The sequence below is a fragment of the Ahaetulla prasina genome, chromosome 5, assembly GCF_028640845.1.
Source record: "Ahaetulla prasina isolate Xishuangbanna chromosome 5, ASM2864084v1, whole genome shotgun sequence".
NCBI lineage: Eukaryota > Metazoa > Chordata > Lepidosauria > Squamata > Colubridae > Ahaetulla > Ahaetulla prasina.
Genome location: NC_080543.1, coordinates 4,747,177 through 4,766,330, shown reverse-complemented (window position 1 = coordinate 4,766,330; position 19,154 = coordinate 4,747,177). Strand labels below are relative to the sequence as shown.

Here is a 19,154-nt window from a genome sequence, read left to right as displayed (position 1 = left end):
CAACTGGCTTTCCTGCCAAAGGCGGGACTAGAACTCACCACCTTCTGATGATTGGCCCAAAGTCACCCAGCTGGCTTTCCTGCCAAAGACGGACTAGAACTCACCACCTTCTGATGATTGGCCCAAAGTCACCCAGCTGGCTTTCCTGCCAAAGCAGGATTGGAACTCACCGTCTCCTGGTGATTGGCCCAAAGTCACCCAACTGGCTTTCCTGCCAAAGGCGGGACTAGAACTCACCACCTTCTGATGATTGGCCCAAAGTCACCCAGCTGGCTTTCCTGCCAAAGCAGGACTAGAACTCACCGTCTCCTGGTGATTGGCCCAAAGTCACCCAGCTGGCTTTCCTGCCAAAGCAGGACTAGAACTCACCGTCTCCTGGTAATTGGCCCAAAGTCACCCAACTGGCTTTCCTGCCAAAGGCGGGACTAGAACTCATCATCTCTTGGTGATTGGCCCAAAGTCACCTAGCCAGCTTTCCTGCCAAAGCAGGACTAGAACTCACCGTCTCCTGGTAATTGGCCCAAAGTCACCCAACTGGCTTTCCTGCCAAAGGCGGGACTAGAACTCATCATCTCTTGGTGATTGGCCCAAAGTCACCTAGCCAGCTTTCCTGCTAAAGCAAGATTAGAACTCACCGTCTCCTGGTGTTTAGTCCAAATTCACCGACCCAGCTTTCCTGCCAAAGCAGAACTAGAACTCACTGTCTCCTGGTGATTAATCCAAAGTCACCCAGCTGGCTTTCCTGCCAAAGCAGGACTAGAATTCACCATCTCCTGGTGATTGGCCCAAGGTCACCCAATCGGTTTCCATGCCCTAAGGCAGGCCTAGAACATACAACCTCCTGCTTTCTAGCCTGAAGCCTTAACCGCTTCACCAAACTGGCTCCCGCAGTGATACTTACTATGTAGTAGTAGTAGTAGTAGTAGTAGTAGTAGTAGTAGTAATAGTAATAATAATAATAATTGCACAGACTCTGGCGTAAACCAGTGCAGGTGGTTCCAGTGGTACTCGGCACACTGGGAGCTGTGCCTAAAGACCTAGGCAAGCACTTCAAAGCAATTGGCGCTGACAAGATCACCATTGGTCGGCTGCAGAAGGCCACCTTACTGGGATCTGCTCACATAATCCACCGATACATCACGCAGTCCTAAACACTTGGGAAGTGTTTGACTAGTGATCTGTGATACGAAATCCAGCATAATTATCTCGTTTGCTGTATAGACTGTCATTTTGTGTAAATAAAATAATAATAATAATAATTTACAAACTAATGCCATGAAAGCAAAGATACAAAAATCCACCGACAATCCAAACCGCCAACTTTGCAACAACAAAGTCAAAACCGTTTCACATTTAATATGTGAATGCAGCAAAATTGCACAAACTGATTACAAAGCGAGACACGACCGAGTTCCTAAATTAATCCTTGATCATTATGTAAAAAATATGACTTGCCTGTATCCAAAAAGTCATGGGAACATAAAATGGAAAAAGTTAGAGAAAATGAGAAGGTGAAGATCTTCTGGGACTTTTGAATACAGACAGATCGTCACTTGAAACACAACACACCAGATATCACAGTTGTGGAAAACCGAAACGTACAATTTATTGACATCGCGGTACCAGGAGATGCCAGAGTCGAAGAAAAAGAACTGGAAAAAATCGTGAAATATCGCGATCTGGCCATCAAAACTACACGGCTATGGATGAAACACGTAACAGGGATACCCATTGTCACCGGGGCACTTGGTACCGTGTCCAAGAATTTTATAAGATACATCAACAAATTGCAGCTTCCTGCAATAACACCAGCAGAACTGCAAAAAACTGCGCTACTCGGAACATCGTACATCTTAAGAAGGTACTTGGTTGATACCTAGGATGCCGGCAGCAACCCGTATCAACCATTAGCACCAGTCAATGGTATTTGTGATGCCTTTTTGAATGTTCAGTTGACTGAGTTTCATGTTGAATGAATAAAGATATATATAATAATAGCCTTTATTATCATTGTACATCACGTATACAATGAAATTGGTTGTAGATCAATTGTATATCTATCAATCGGCATAACGAAAAATAGAATGGTTGAAAGACCATAGATTAGTTTTACCCTTGCTTAATTTCAGTGGGCATGAAGGAATATTGCTCGAACCGTGGTACCAATCCATCGAGATTGGTTAGATTTCGCCTGGAGCTACTGTGTGAATCCAGAAAAGGTATAATTTCTATAATCAGGTTAATTGTATTGTGCGAAGGCGGCCAGGTTGAAAATTCAGTAAGGCTATGGTATCCTCGCGAATATATTACGGCTGCGCACGGAATGATGGACTTCAAGATACAGGTAGCCCTTGACTTACAGCCGTTCATTTAGAGACCGTTTCTACTTACAACGGCACTGAAAAAAACGACTTATCACCGTTTTTCACATTTTTAGACTAGACTAGACTAGACTAGACTAGACTAGACTAGACTAGAATAGAATAGAATAGAATAGAATAGAATTTATGACCATTGCAGCGTTCCCATGGTCACATGATCAAAATCCAGATGCTTGCCAACTGACTCATATTTATGACGGTCGCAGTGTCCCCGAGGTCATGCAATCTCCTTTTGCAACCTTCTAAGGAGCAAAATCAACGGAGCAGGTAGATTCACTTAACAACCGTGTTACCGACTTAACCGCTGCAGCGATTCACTTAGTGCCCGTGGCAAGAAAGGTCGTAAAATGGGTCTGAGCTCACTTAGCAAAGGCCTCGCTTAGCAAGCATAACTTTTTGGGGCTCAATTGCGGTCCTAAGTCGAAGACTTACCCGTAGATGAGACTGACCTGTTCTGGTTCCAAATCCGCTTTTATTTCGCCTTTTTCTTGGGCCTTATGGAAAGCTTCGTAGAAAGTCCATTCTCCAGACTGTAAGGTGATCGTCAGCACCGCGTCGTAAGCCTTCCGGAAGGCTCCAGCGTTTTCCAGAAGGAAATAGGAATGGTTTCCGTAAGGGAGGCTGTAGAAGAGAGTATCGTAGGGCAAAAAGACGTATCGGCCGTCAGCCAGTCCGAGTTCCTGGGCTTTGCTTAGAAAGGTTGCTTGGACTTCCCCTCCGATGAGAGCAGACGCCATGCAGAGGAGGAGGACTGAGAGGAGGAAAGGAAGGGGTTAAAACTTTCTGCTGACACAGGAGAGGAAGGGAAAGAAAAATGGAATTAACTCAACAACAGACTTGGAAGGGACCTTGGAGGTCTTTTAGTCCAACACCCTCCAATAGGAGGAACTTCTATCCAGTGGGAGCATTCAAATAATTTAACAACTGGGTCTCTAATGACCGGCTGGGTGGGCGTGGCCATGGTGGGCGTAGCCAGGGGGGTGAGACACAGAGGTGGGTTTCAGCAGGTTCTGACCAGTTCTGGAGAACCAGTAACGGAAATTTTGAGTAGTTGGGAGAACCGGTAGTAAAAATTCTGACTGGCCCCGTCTCCATCCATTCTCTGCCTCCCAAGTCCCAGCAGATCGGGAGGAAATGGGGATTTTGCATTAACCTTCCCCTGCCACGCCCACCAAGCCATGCCCACCAAGCCACACCCACAGAACTGGTAGTAAAAATTCTGACTGGCCCCGCCCCTATCTATTCCCTGCCTCCCGAGTCCCAGCTGATCGGGAGGAAATGGGGATTTTGCGGTAACCTTCCCCTGCCACGTCCACCAAGCCACGCCTACCAAGCCACACCTACAGAACCGGTAGTAAAAATTCTAACTGGCCCCGCCCCCATGTATTCTCTGCCTCCTGAGTCCCAGCTGAGTGGGAGGGAATGGGGATTTTGCAGTAACCTTCCCCTGCCACGTCCACCAAGCCACGCCCACCAAGCCACACCCATAGAACTGGTAGTAAAAATTCTGACTGGCCCCGCCCCATCTATTCTCTGCCTCCCGAGTCCCAGCTGATTGGGAGGGAATGGGGATTTTGCAGTAACCTTCCCCTGGAGTGGGGTGGGAATGGAGATTTTACAGTATCCTTCCCCTGCCACGCCCACCAAGCCACGCCCACCAAGCCACGCCCACAGAACCAGTAGTAAAAATTCTGACTGGCCCCGCCCCATCTATTCTCTGCCTCTCAAGGCCCAGCTGATCGGGAGAAAATGGGGATTTTGTAGTAACCTTCCCCCGGATTGGGGTGGGAATGGAGATTTTACAGTATCCTTCCCCTGCCACGCCCACCAAGCCACGCCCACCAAGCCACGCCCACAGAACCAGTAGTAAAAATTCTGACTGGCCCCGTCCCTATCTATTCTCTGCCTCCCGAGTCCCAGCTGATTGGGAGGAAATAGGGATTTTGCAGTAACTTTCCCCTTGATTGGGGAGGGAATGGAGATTTTACAGTATCCTTCCCCTGCCACGCCCACCAAGCCATGCCACGCCCACCAAGCCATGCCACGCCCACCAAGCCACACTCACAGAACCGGTAGTAAAAAAAATTGAAATCCACCACTGGTGAGACAGCCAGTACTTGGCTTCCTGCACTCCCCTGAAACAGTGGTGTGTTTCAAATTTTTTTACTACCGGTTCTGTGGGTGTGGCTTGGTGGGCGTGGCTTGGTGGGCGTGGCAGGGGAAGGTTACTGCAAAATCTCCATTTCCTCCCGATCAGCTGGGACTCGGGAGGCAGAGAATAGATGGGGGCGGGGCCAGCCAGAGGTGGTATTTGCCGGTTCGCCAAACTACTCAAAATTTCCGCTGTCAGTTCTCCAGAACTGGTCCGAACCTGCTGAAACCCACCTTTGCCCTGGGAGCAAAAACGGGTCATGGGGAGGGTGTGTAGGGACTCCTGGAAGGGGCGGGGAGGGAATGGGAGGGGCCAGCCAGCAATTTAAGTACCGGCTTTCCCAAACCGGCTGAATCCCACCACTGCATCCATCCCACAATTAAAGTTGAAAGATCAGTTGGAGACTTGAATTCGTTACAGGCAGTCCTCGACGTACGACCACAATCCTTCTCTGTGGGGGCTCCCACCCTCTGGAACGAACTCCCTCCAGGACTACGTCAACTTCCGGATCTCCGAACCTTTCGTCGCGAGCTTAAAACATACTTATTCATCTGCGCGGGACTGGATTAGGTTTTTAAAGTAATTGGTTTTAAGGGGTTTTTTATTATTTATACTGTTTTAATGATTTGGGCTTTAGAATAAGTTTTTTAATTGTCGTTTTAATCTGTATTTATATGTGTTTTAACTGCCTGTAAACCGCCCTGAGTCCGTAGGGAGATAGGGCGGTATATAAATATGATAAATAAATAAATAAATAAATAAATAAATTGTGCACCCCAATTTCTGTTGCTAGGCGAGACGGTTGTTAACTGGGTTTGGATCCATTTGATGAGCTTTCTTTGCCACTGTTGTTAAGGGAATCACTGAGGTTGTTCGGTTAGCAACGTGGTTGTTAAGCAAATCTGGCTGCCCCACTGACTCAGCTTCCCAGAAGGTCGCAAAAGGAGATCACTGCAACCGTCATCAATACGAAGCAGTTGCCAAGTCTCTAAATTGTTATTATGTGACCATGGGCATGCTGCAAAAGGGTCATAACTGGGCCTCTGGTGGCTCAACAGACTAAGCAGTCTGTTATTAACAGCAGCTGCTTGCAATTATTGCAGGTTCAAGTCCCACCAGGCCCAAGGTTGACTCAGCCTTCCATCCTTTATAAGGTAGGTAAAATGAGGACCCAGATTGTTGGGGGCAATAAGTTGACTTTGTCTATAATATACAAATGGATAAAGACTATTGCTTGACATAGTGTAAGCCGCCCTGAGTCTTCGGAGAAGGGCGGGATATAAATTCAATTTTTTTTAAAAAAACAGTCATAAGTCACTTTTTTCAGTTACAAAAGTCCAAGCGGTCACTCAACGAATGGGTATAAGTTGAGGACTACCTGTAGTCCATTTCTAACTTCTTTCTGAGTTTTGCCCTACCGAACCTGGTCTGCTTACTTCTTAACACATTCAGAGGGAGGGAAGAAAGAAGGAAAGAAGGGGAAGGCAAAGACGAAAGAAAGAAGAGGAAAAGAAAGGAAGGAAGGAAGGAAGGAAGGAAGGAAGGAAGGAAGGAAGGAAGGAAGAAGAGAGGGAGGGAGGGAGGAAATAGGAGCGAGAAGGAGGGAAGGAGGAGGGAAATGGGGGAAGGAAGGAAGAGAGCAAAGAAGGAAGGAAGGAAATAGGAGAGGGAGGGGAGATACAAGAGGGAGAAGGAAGGAAGGAAGGAAGGGAGGAAGGAAGAAGAGAGGGAGGGAGGGAGGAAATAGGAGCGAGAAGGAGGGAAGGAGGAGGAAATGGGGAAGGAAGGAAGAGAGCAAAGAAGAAAGGAAGGAAATAGGAGAGGAGGGAGAAACAAGGGGAGAAGGAAGGAAGGAAGGAAGGAAGAAGAGAGGGAGGAGGAGGAAATAGGAGCGAGAAGGAGGGAAGGAGGAGGATATGGGGAAGGAAGGAAGAGAGCAAAGAAGAAAGGAAGGAAATAGAGAGGAGGGAGAAACAAGGGGAGAAGGAAGGAAGGAAGGAAGGAAGGAAGGAAGGAAGGAAGGAAGGAAGGAAGGAAGGAAGAAGAGAGGGAGGGGGGAAATAGGAGCGAGAAGGAGGGAAGGAGGAGGGAAATGGGGGAAGGAAGGAAGAGAGCAAAGAAGGAAGGAAGGAAATAGGAGAGGGAGGGGAGAAACAAGAGGGAGAAGGAAGGAAGGAAGGAAGGAAGGAAGGAAGGAAGGAAGGAAGGAAGGAAAATATTAGACCAACAATCAAGGAATTTCCTCAATCAAGGAACAACTAACTCAGACAAACAACCCAAGAGTAAACCATGGCTTAATCAAGGGACCACCAAAATCAACACAGCCTAATCAAGGGACCACCAACAGTGACAGGGCAAGCCACCAGTATATAACCAGAGAGAATATCCCCACTCTTTTCTAGCACTGATGATGTTACCTAGTTGGGTAATTAAACATTTGCAAGAAAACAACCAAGCCCAGAGACCACCAAGGACCCTACAGCTCCAAATATTTGCTTCCATGGAATCTTGAAAGCTTTTCCAAGACGTTGAAATGTAGGTTGGGAACCTGATCCATCTCCATTTTGCTAACTTCCCATCCAGATCGCTTTCCCACTTACCTTTGATGTTTCCAGAAGCTTCTATCTTGGTCCAAGCCTCTTCTACTTTTTCTGTTTCTATCCCGGTGGAGGTAACAAGAACCACAGGTAGCCCGTGGCTTTTGAGAATGCTAGCCAGCTTCTGGGCTGTGTCCATCCAAAAGTCCCCCTTGGAAGAGATGATGCCGACATGAGCCCAGTTAAAATATCTCAAGATGTTGAGGAGGACAGTAACCGGTGAAGGCAAAGTTCTGATAAACCACGGTTGGTGAATTGGCTTCTCCAGGTCATCGTTTAGACAGGTCCAAGATAACATGGGTTGGTTCCAAACTTGAGCTAGCAACGAGGCAACCTCACAATAGCTAGGATTCAGCGGTCCTATGAATGCTGACTGATTCTTGGGGGAGTCAACGAACCTAGCCATTGCTTTCCAAGTCTGGAGATCTTCCTCAAACAATACATAATCCAGCGGATGGACCGCGGCGAGGGAAGGATCCTTCCTGATCCTCTCCATCGCTAGTTGAGCGGCAACTTCAGGCAGGGCATTGGAGAAGTAGGAGTCACAGGACCAAGGTCCTATCAGACCGATCTTAAGGGCCGGGCAACAGGCTGGAGAAAGTGTCAGGACCATCCCTAAGAAGATAATAACCCTGTGAAGGTTCAAGAAGATCCAAGAGGGCCACCTGACATACGAGGAGAAGACAAGCTTATCAGCCATTGCATTCCCAGCTCAGGAGGCCAAGACAACCATAAATAGGGGATGACCAACCTGTTGAAGGAGAGAAGAGGTTAAAAGACGGGACTGAGAGATTCGCATTGGATGAGTCAGTTGTAAGTACAAGAGGTGGCGCAGTGGTTGGAATGCGGTACTGCAGGCTACTTCTGCCGATTGCCAGCAGTTTGGCAGTTCGAATCTCACCAGGCTCAAGGTGGACTCAGCCTTCCATCCTTCCGAGGTGGGTAAAACGAGGACCCAGATTGTTGGGGGGCAAGTGGCTGACTCTGTCAACCGCTTAGAGAGGGCTGGAAAAGCCCTGTGAAATGGCATATAAGCAGTGGTGAAATCCAATTTTTTTTTACTACTGGTTCTGTGGGCGTGGCTTGGTGGGCGTGGCAAGGGAAGGATACTGCAAAATCTCCATTCCCACCCCACTCCAGGGGGAAGGATACTGCAAAATCCCCATTCCCTCCCCACTTTGGGGCCAGCCAGAGGTAGGTATTTGCCGAATCTCCGAACTACTCAAAATTTCCGCTACCGGTTCTCCAGAGCCTGTCAGAACCTGCTGGATTTCACCCCTGTATATAAGTCTAAGGGCTATTGCTATGGCTAGTCCTATTATTTATTTTATTTATTCATTTATTTTATTTAATTTTTATACCGCCCTTCTCCCGAAGGACTCAGGGCGGTGTACAGGCATAATAAAACCAACAATATAATATACAAGTTTAAAATACAATTTAAAAAACTTATTTAAATTAGCCCAATGATTAAAATTTACCATACTAAAACCCTGTTTAAAATTAATAAATTTAACATTAAAGAATGAAAAGATGTGTCTTCAGTTCACACGGAAAGTCCAAGGTCAGGTATTTGGCGTAAACCCGGGGAAGCAGCCCCCCCAGAGAAGCCCCTTCCCCTGGGGGCCGCCAGCCGACATTGTTTGGCGGACGGCACCCTGAGAAGTCCCTCTCTATGGGAGCGTACGGGTCTGTGGGAGGCGTGTGGTAACAGCAGGCGGTCCTAGGCTTATAACAGTTCATTTAGTGACCGTTCAAAGTGACAATGGAATGGAAAAAAGTGAGTTATGACCATTTTTCACAGTTACGATCTTTGCAGTATCCCCATGATCATGTGATCTATCTATCTGTCTGTCTGTCTGTCTATCTATCTATCTATCTATCTATCTATCTATCTATCTATCTATCTACCCTGTTTCCCCCAAAATAAGACATCACCTGATATTAAGTCCAATTGGGCTTTTGAGTGCAAGGCAATAAGGCCAAGCGCTTATTTCAAGATTCAAAAAAATATAAGACAGGATCTTATTTTCAGGGAAAGATGGTATCTATCTGGATGGATGGATGGATGGATGGATGGATGGATGGATGGATGGATAGAGTTTCACTTAACAAATGCCTCACAACAACAGAAATTTGGGGCTCGATTGTGGTCATACGTCGAGGACTACCTGGAGAGACTACCTGGAGACACACAGATTGTCTCATCTCTCTCTCTCTTTCTCCCTCCCTCCCTCTCCCTCTCATTCTCTCGCTATAAAATACAGTGAGTGACTCAATTTCTAAACTGGTTTTTAAAAAAAATTTGCATTTATATCCCGCCCTTCTCCGAAGACTCAGGGCAGCTTACACTATGTCAAGCAATAGTCTTCATCCATTTGTATATTATATGCAAAGTCAACTTTTATTGCCCCCAACAATCTGGGTCCTCATTTTACCTACCTTATAAAGGATGGAAGGCTGAGTCAACCTTGGGCCTGGTGGGGCTTGAACCTGCAGTAATTGCAAGCAGCTGCTGTTAATAACAGACTGCATTAGTCTGTTGAGCCACCAGAGGTTTGTTTTACGGAGATGTGTGGACGGATGGAAGAGAGATTTGAAGAACTGAATAATAAGGGAAAGTAATTTTTCCTCAAATATATCAAAGCCTTCAACAGTTCAAATTCTCTCTCTAGCAAGCGGTCCAGATAAGGAAGCCTCGACTTCCAAATATTGCTTGAAATCAAGCAGCTTTCTCAAGTCAAGTGAGATGTTTACAATGATTTGGAATTTTAATAATAATAATAATAATAATAATAATAATAATAATAATAATAATAATAATAATAATAAGAAGGAGAAGGAGGAGGAGGAGAAGAAGAAGAAGAAGGAGGAGAAGAAGGAAGAAGAAGAAGAAGAAGAAGAAGAAGAAGAAGAAGAAGAAGAAGAAGAAGAAGAAGAAGAAGAAGAAGAAGAAGAAGAAGAAGAAGAAGAAGAAGAAGAAGAAGAAGAAGAAGAAGAAGAAGAAGAAGAAGAAGTAGCACAACCTGGCCATCGAAACGTACATATTATGGATGATATATTATACCCATTGTCATCAGGGCACTTGGTACCATGTCCAAGAATTTTACAAAACACATCAAGAAATTGCAGCTTCCTGCAAAAGAACTGCGCTACTCAGAACAACATATATTTTAAGAAGGTACTTGGTAGATACCTAGGATGCTGGCAGCAACCCGTATCAACCATTAGCACCAGTCAATGGTATTTGTGATGCATTGTTAAATGTCCAGTTGACTGAGTTTCATGTTTAATGAATAAAAGAAATAATAATGAAATAGTTGATTCTCTCTTTCCAAAGCCAAACTTGGAAAAGCTATTCGGATGGTCGCAATTGACAGGGCAGGAATCCACTTACCAAATTCTCGAGTGGAATTGTCCAAAGTTAGGGACACCACGATGCAGAAAAACCACAACGTTCAGGGACCGTCTGTTTGATGGATGTCCTCGTTTAGTTATTGTTTGTTTGTTTTTAAAGAAAATAACTGAAAGAAAATAATTCTGGAAAAATGACTTTACAAGTCACCTTTTGCTCTCTAAAAAGCTGGCCCTTTTCCCCCCAACGGTGATTGGAGATATGAAGTAGAAGGAGGATTCCGCACCAAGGAGATTTTCCTCTTGAGATTTACGATGAATGCTTCGTTGGAAGAGCATGTATTCTCTTGGCAGTAATATTATGGGATGCAGGAGTTTTGTACAGGCCTCCTCGTTTTTCAGTTTTTATCCCGCTTCTAAAAAAAGGACAGCCTGATGCAGTTTATCTATTTATTTGTACCCTGACTTTTTATTATTTTTACAAACAACTCATGGTGATGATGAACCTATTCAACACATCTACCTCTTTAGAAGTGGGCTTCACATACTCTAGCAACCAATTCACCCAGCACCGGAAATGTCAGCGCGCGCCATCCGCGCATACGAGCGGCGTCACAAAACACGGTAATTCGCTCCTGCGCGCTGTCTGCAGATGCGTGCATGTCAAACAACACGGCAATTCGCTCTCGCGCGGCGTCCTCACATGCGTGCGGCGTCAAAAACACAGCGATATAGGATGGGATTGCATCCGGGCAGGTGGCCACTACCGGTTCGCCTGAACCAGTCTGAACCAGCTGAATGCCATCTCTGTTCCTCCTCTGTCTTCTTCATAACAGCAATCCCGTTGTGCCTCGCCCGCCCCCCTCTCCGCAGCCAGGCCCCTCCCATCTCCTGCTATCTCAGCCAGAGACTGATAATGAAGACGAATGGCCTGGCATTCCTCCAGCCCCCAGTCCTGGCACCATGCCCAGACAGACTGAGCAAGACAAATGGCCTGGCATGCCTCCAGCCCCCAGCCCTGGCACCATGCCCGGACAGAATGAGCAAACAAACCTCCCTCCTACAGCGTGTGAGCACGAAGCCAGCCACGTGCTAGAATTGCCGGCAGCAGATCAGGAGGACAGAAAGACACCGTGGACGGATCCCCGCTTCCCGAGAATGGAGAGGCGACGTCAGCAAAAGGAAGGGAGGGGCAGGCCTGGATAAGTGCTGAGTCATGGAGCCACACCCCATGGCCTATATAAAGGATTTGCTTTCTGGCATTCCTTGAGTCAGGCAAAGTCTAATCTGGTTGCTGAAGTCACACCTTGGATTCCTGCCTGCCCTGAGAACTCTTGACAGGAATTTGGCAAAGATGCAGAGGCTTCGTGGCCACGCTTGATACAGACTTCCCAGACCCGGCCGTCGGAGGAGGAATGGGACATGACATCTCCTGTGAGTTGGTTGGTAATCTCTACGGTGAGGGTGTCAAACTCAAGGCTCGCGGGCTGGATCCGGCCCACAGTGTGGTCGGATCCTGTTCGTGTGGCCATCCTGGAAACGGTAAGGGACTGGCCCGCGTCGCTTCGGCATGGCCCATCGCAACCTGGTGGGCGTGCATGTGTGCAGGAGGAGGTGGGCACACCCGTCGCTTCGCCTGGCCCATGCCAACCTGGCAGGCAGACATGCGCACAGGAGGTGGCGGGCTTGCACATACATAGATAGAGCCCACCCCATCCCAGCATTCATGTGTACATCTGCTTCCTCCTGTGTACATATGTGCCCGCCGGGATGGCATGGGCTGGGCCTGTGCATGCATGTGCCCACCACCTCCTGCGCACATGTGTGCCCACTGGGATGGGATGGGCCGAAGCAACGCGGGCCGTCCCCTTTCCATTTCCAGGATAGCCGCGCGGGCCGGATCCGACCACATCGTGGGCCAGATCCGGCCCGCGGGCCTTGACTTTGATACCCCTGGTCTACATTAAAACCTCTGCATGGGCTTCATATACTTCAGAGGATAATCACAGACTTCAGAGGATCATTAGAACTGCAGAAAAAACAATGGCTACCAACCTGCCTTCCATTGAGGACCTGTATACTGCATGAATCAAGAAGAGGGCCGTGAAAATATTTACAGATCCCTCGCATCCAGGACATAAACTGTTTCAACTCCTACCCTCAAAACGACGCTATAGAGCACTGCACACCAGAACAACTAGACACAAGAACAGTTTTTTCTCCGAACGCCATCACTCTGCTAAACAAATAATTCCTTCAACACTGTCAAACTATTTACTAAATCTGCACTACTATTATCTTCTCATCGTTCCCATCACCCATCTCTTTCCACTTATGACTGTATGACTGCGACTTTGTTGCTGGCAATCCTTATGATTTATATTGATATATTGACCATCAATTGTGTTGTAAATGTTGTACCTTGATGAACGTATCTTTTCTTTTATGTACACTGAGAGCATATGCACCAAGACAAATTCCTTGTGTGTCCAATCACACTTGGCCAATAAAAATTCTATTCTATTCTATTCTATTCTATTCTATTCTATTCTATTCTATTCTATTCTATTCTATTCTATTCTACTGTCTCTGCCTGGAAGACATTAAAATAAATCCATAATTTCTAGGCAGGGTTTAGAAAGGAAGATGAGATGTGAAAGGGCCATTCAGGTACTTTTTAAGTTTTGCTTTTTAATTTTTCCCATCTGTTGGACGGTGTGTTTTGGTTTTTGCAAATGACAAAGGGACTTGCTTGACTAAGGCATTAATTTGTGAGCGAAAGAACAAGCCGGGGCATGTCCCTCCTTTGATCAACCCACCGCGATCAAACGGTGGAAGAAATCGCTGGAGCACAGAAACCGGTAAAAGCAGAGCCTATTGGGAATATTGACGAAAGTTTGCATTTTCTTACGTGTTTGGCATCTGCTGTAGAGAGACTCATTAGCAGAAATGCTAACCAGCTGGTCGGTTAGTAGATTGGGTCTTGGGACCCCCCCCCCCCCACAAAGCAGGGGTGTCAAACTGGATTAGTTCAAAGGGCCGGATCGGCACTGTAGTTGCCGCCGTGGGCCAGGCGGAGAGGGAGGGGAGACGGGATGGATCCCTCCTGCAGAACTCTGCCGGCCAAACCAGGGTGTGCGTTGCCCCCCTAAGGATTTCTGTGCCCTGTTTTGGTCGGCAAGGTGCTGCAGGAGGCAGTCCAGGCTGAAAATGGGGCACAGGGGGCCTCACGCAGCCCCCTCCCCCTGCTCTTATTAAAATATAGTAGGATATTAAAAAGGCAGGATAGACTATTTCCCCTAAAGAAGAAATGGGGGGAAAAATCTTAAGGGAGGCAGAAACCTAACCCAATGTTCTGTCCCCCTCGCCTCAGTCCGAGCGATGACTTAATTAGCCGGCAACTATCAGCTCTGGCAGCAAACTAGCGAGCGTCTGCCAAGTGACTCTGTTATCTCCCTTGATGCCGATGAGTCAACAAACACTACTTCAGCTCTAGTCAAGCAGTTGATTTGCCTGCTATGAAGAGGCATAGCAGCCCTTGCTGCTTTTATATCCTGTGGGGTGTGGCTCCATGACTCAGCACTTCCTAGGCCTGCCCCACCCCTGCTTCTGTTGTTCCCGCCTTTTCTGCCTACAAAACCTAGGGTCCAGCCAGGCCTGATTGCCATCAGCTGGGTCTAGAGGCGTGACCTGGGGGGGGAGAGTCAGGGGACGGAGGTGTCGTGTCCCACTCCTCCGCTGACGGCCGGGTCAGGGAAATCCGAATCAGGCTTGCCTCTGCAGCTCTGCCCAAAGTCCTAGCAAAGTCCTCAGAGCAGGCAGGAGACCAGAAAGTGACTTCAGCAAGATAAGTTCAAATTTGCCTGACTCAGAGACTGCCAGAAAGCAGATCCTTTATATAGGCCATGGGGTGTGACTCCATGACTCAGCACTCATTAAGGCCTGCCCCTCCCTTCCTTCTGTTGCCTCCGCCTATCCAGTCTTCTGATGCGAGGGCCACTCCAATCAGCAGCTGTTGGAAATAAACTTTCCTCAGGCTCACATGCTGTGGAGGAGGGGGAGGGGTCTAGCTGCTCCGTTTGCCTGGGCATGGAGCCAGGGCTGGGGCCGGGGGATGCTCCCTCCTCTGCAGCCTGCTTGGGCATGGAGCCAGGGCTGGGGCCGGGAGATGCCCCCTCCTCAGCCTGTCTGGGCATGGAGCCAGGGCTGGGGCCGGGAGGACATTCTTCAGCGTTCGGAAGCAGATAAGCAGACCCCGGCTGCGGTGAGAGCAGGCAAGACACAACAGGAGGCCTCGTTATCTCCTCCACCTGTCCTGCCTCTGGCTCCTGGACTGAGCCAGGGAAGCCGGTGCTCCCGAAGTAAGTCCTGATGGCCCTTCCCCCTCACTTTCCAAGTAACTTTCTGGCAGGGGGCCCGGCTTGGGGGGCGCAGACACAACACTCAGTCTCCCTGCCCCAAGCCGACACGGAGGAGGCCAGCTGTTAGAAAGTCAGGTTTGGTCATCCATTCAGAAAGACTGAGTCAGAGGGATACTCCAGATAAATGGACACAATTAAGCAAGCCAGAGGTTGACAAGATCAGCTCAGACAAACACCCAGGATTTGCATTTCCCCCTTTTGCCTATAGAGCCACTAATGAACCCTACATGACCCCGTAAGGATCAAGAAGGTATTAAAAAACACACCCACTCTCAACTCCATTTTGTCAGCTGTCCCAGAATCACAGGCTGTTGGTGGTTCTGCTCATTCATAAACGGACTTTTCTTTCTTTAAGCAGCCTCCATTTTATTTCCGGCTTGGAACCGGACCTGGATTTTTCTTCCAACACTAGGATCAATGGGTGGGATTCAGCCGGTTTGGACAAACTGGTAGTTAAATTTCTGGTTGGACCCTCCCCTCCCTGCCCCTCCCCTTCCAGGAGTCCCCATGTGCCTCATTTTGGCTGCCAGGTAAGTGCCGGGAAGCCTCCTAGGCCCAAAACGGAGCACGGCGCGGTGTGGGGTGGCGCATCCCCAACCCCGTGGCCCGTTTTTGCTCCCAGGGCGGTATAGGAGGCTGAGTGCTGCCTGTCACACGCTCCTGGCCACGCCCACCATGGCCACGCCCACCCAATCATTAGGGCAGAGAACCGATTGTTAAATTATATGAATCCCGCCACTGCCTAGGATCATGGGATCCCCTTTTGCGACCTTCTGACAAGCAAGGTCAATGCTTTGACAGTAGGGTACAGTATTACCCAGCTGTAAGGAAAGGGCAGGAGACCACCAGGAAATCATGAAGTTTGACATTTGAGATGTTTAACTTCGGGGCAATGTCCAAAATCCCGAATACGGTTTGAACATCACGTATACAACTATTTTCAACACCTCACAACCGGTGCCTGTATGCAAAAAAGGATTGAACAGAGAGTCTTTGGTTCATTCCTTAAAGCCTTCGGTGCTAATTAATAGTTCTTTGCCCTAAGAATTGTTGTCATGGGTCAATTCATAAATTCTTTGTTTTTAAAAAAAATATTATTCTTCATTAAGTATTTTATCTTTACAGACAGAGAGTTGTTGTTGTTTTTTTAAAAAAAATCTTTACAGGTAGCCTTTAACAACTATTGAGCCTAAAATTCCATCGCTAAGCGAGCCGGTTACTAAGTGAATCTTGCTCCATTTTACGAACTTTTCCCACTTTTGCCACATGGTCATTAAGCCAATCTGCCTCTCCCCATTAACTTACTTGTCAGAAACCGGCTGGGAAGGTTACAAATTTGACCACGTGACCATGGGCATGCAAGCAAGGGTCGTAAGTGTGAAAAACAGCCAGGAGTCATTTCTTTCAGTACCGTTGTAACTTCAAATGGTCACTAAACGAATAGTACCTTGATGAACGTATCTTTTCTTTTAGGTACACTGAGAGCGTGTGCACCAAGACAAATTCCTTGTGTGTCCAATCACACTTGGCCAATAAAAAATTCTATTCTATTCTATTCTATTTAAGGACTCTTGTTACGTCACATGGAAAAGAATGTAATGCATCTGCTACACCTAATATACAGGAAGTCCTCGACTTATGACAGTTCATTTAGTGACCATTCAGAGTTAAACATAAAATATAAACTGTTTTATGTTTTGAACTTTATGAGTTCAAAACATAAACATTTTATGTTTTCAACTGTTTCAACTCATAAACAGTTTATGTTAAAAACATAAACTGTTTCAACTCCTGCCATCAAAACGACGCTATAGAGCACTGCACACCAGAACAATTAGATACAAGGACAGTTTTTTCCCGAAGGCCATCACTCTGCTAAACAAATAATTCCCTCAACACTGTCAAAATATTTACTAAATCTGCACTTATGATTTATGTTGATATATTGACCATCAATTGTGTTGTAAATGTTGTACCTTGATGAACGTATCTTTTCTTTTATGTACACTGAGAGCATATGCACCAAGACAAATTCCTTGTGTGTCCAATCACACTTGGCCAATAAAAAATTCTATTCTATATTCTATTCTATTCTATTCTATTCTATTCTATTCTATTCTATTCTAGTTGTCCATCTGTACTGTGAATCCAGAAATATTTTACAAGAAGAGTTCTCCATTCCTCTGAAAACAATAAAATACCCTATCCCACCAGACTTGAAATCCTAGGCTTAGAAAACTTGGAACTCCGTCGCCTTCGACAAGACCTAAGCTTAACTCACAGAATCATCTGTTGGAATGTCCTTCCTGTTAAAGACTACTTCAGCTTTAATTGCAATAATACTAGAGCAACTAATAGATTTAAACTTAACGTCAACCGCTTTAATCTAGATTGCAGAAAATATGACTTCTGTAACAGAATCATCAGTGCTTGGAATACATTACCTGACTCTGTGGTCTCTTCCCATAATCCTAAAAGCTTTATCCAAAAACTGTCTACTACTGACCTCACCCCATTCCTAAGAGGACCATAAGGGGCGTGCATAAGCGCACAAACGTGCCTACCGCTCCTGTCCTATTGTTTTTCTTTTCTTCTTCCTATATATATGCTTATACCTCCTTATATTTACCCATATATGTGTTTATTTACTATATAATCTTTTTGTATGATACCTACATATATTGTTGTGACAAAATAAAATAAATAAATAAATCCATTCTCTGCCCTATTTTACTTCCGATTGAGGACACCAGAGGGCGCTCTCTCCCTAGAATAATGTTTTGGCTTTTTTTTAATTTTTTTTATAAAGATAAGGGAATTCTTATCAACAGACAAGAGCAGCCAGAAAATTCTTTAATTTCAGTGGGAATTATTTCATGAAGTATTTGCACTTTAGAGTTGTGAACCAGAAGACGGGGAAGCAAGTCATCTCTCATATTTACTTAATGGTTGTTTCTCTTCTCTTTTTCTCTTCTACGCTGTTTGCAGCCTGCCCAGGGTCGTTCGATCCCCATTTGTGTCCTTTCCCACAAGCAAAAGAAGCCAGTTTCGCTTAACGACGGTCTGATTGGGGTCTGCAAAAATACAGGGAAAGGAAAACATGAGCCTGTTGGAGATCGTTTCACGAACATGTCTATCTATTACGTTCTTTAATTCTTCTGCCACCACCCCACCACCCCTGGCAAGAGAAGTCAGATCAAAGAGCGATAGGGAGCAGGAGGCTAAAACGGGAGCAGGAATTGGGTATATGTCTAGTCCAGGGGTGGGGGTGTCTAGTACAGGTGGCTCAGTGGCTAAGATGTTGAGCTTGACGCTCAAAAGATTGGCAGTTCAGCAGTTCGAATCCCTAGTGCTGCCACATAATGGGGTGAGCTCCCGTGACTTCTCCCAGCTTCTGCCAACCTAGCGGTTTGAAAGCACGTTAAAAAAAAATGCAAGTAGAGAAATAGGAACCACCTTTATTTATTTATTTATTTATTTATTTATTTTATTAAATTTGTATACCGCCCTTCTCCTGAAGGACTCAGGGCGGTTCACAGCCAATAAAATACAAATACATATAACACAGGTTAAAAGCAGTATAAAAAACTAATTCCAGATATGGCCTAAAAATTTAAATACTATTAAAAACCCTGTTTAAAAACCCTGTTTAAAAACCCCAATTAAAACTATATTTAAGCTAGCCCTGCACGCTGAAACAAAAGCGTCTTCAGCTCGCGGCGAAAGGTCCGGAGGTCAGGGAGTTGACGAAGCCCTGGAGGTAGCTCATTCCAGAGGGCAGGAGCCCCCACAGAGAAGGCCCTCCCCCTGGGGGTCGCCAGCCGACATTGTTTGGCCGACGGTACCCGGAGGAGGCCCTCTCTGTGGGAGCACACAGGTCGGTGGGAGGCTACTGGTGACCTTTGGTGGGAAGGTCACAGCGTTCCGTGCGCCTTTGGCGTTGAGTCATGCCGGCCACATGACCCCGGAGACGTCTTCGGACAGCGCTGGCTCTTCGGCTTTGAAACGGAGATGAGCACCGCCCCCTAGAGTCGGAGAATGACTGGCACATATGTGCCAGGGGAACCTTTATCTTTACCTTAATCCAGGGGTGTCAAACTGGATTTCTTCAAGGGCCAGATTAGCATTGTAGTTGCCCTCCTGCAACACCCTGCTGGCCAAAACGGGGTGCGCATGGGAGGCCCCGATGCATGGATGGCCTCTTGCATGGTAGGTTGATGCAAGAGGCCGTCCAGGCCAAAAATGGGGC

At 46.7% G+C, this 19,154-nt stretch overlaps 1 protein-coding gene across 1 annotated transcript in view; it reads right to left on the bottom strand.

The window, feature by feature from the left end:
- Window positions 1-7,743, bottom strand: part of LOC131199386 (retinal guanylyl cyclase 2-like) — a 56,893-nt gene extending 49,150 nt beyond the window's left edge. Inside the window, exons 1-2 of the mRNA XM_058185117.1 lie at window positions 7,134-7,743; window positions 2,831-3,132 (exon numbers count right to left, since the gene is read on the bottom strand). Coding sequence (XP_058041100.1) covers window positions 2,831-3,132; window positions 7,134-7,743 — 912 coding nt within the window. The remainder of the gene's footprint in view (window positions 1-2,830; window positions 3,133-7,133) is intronic.
- Window positions 7,744-19,154: the final 11,411 nt, after the last annotated feature.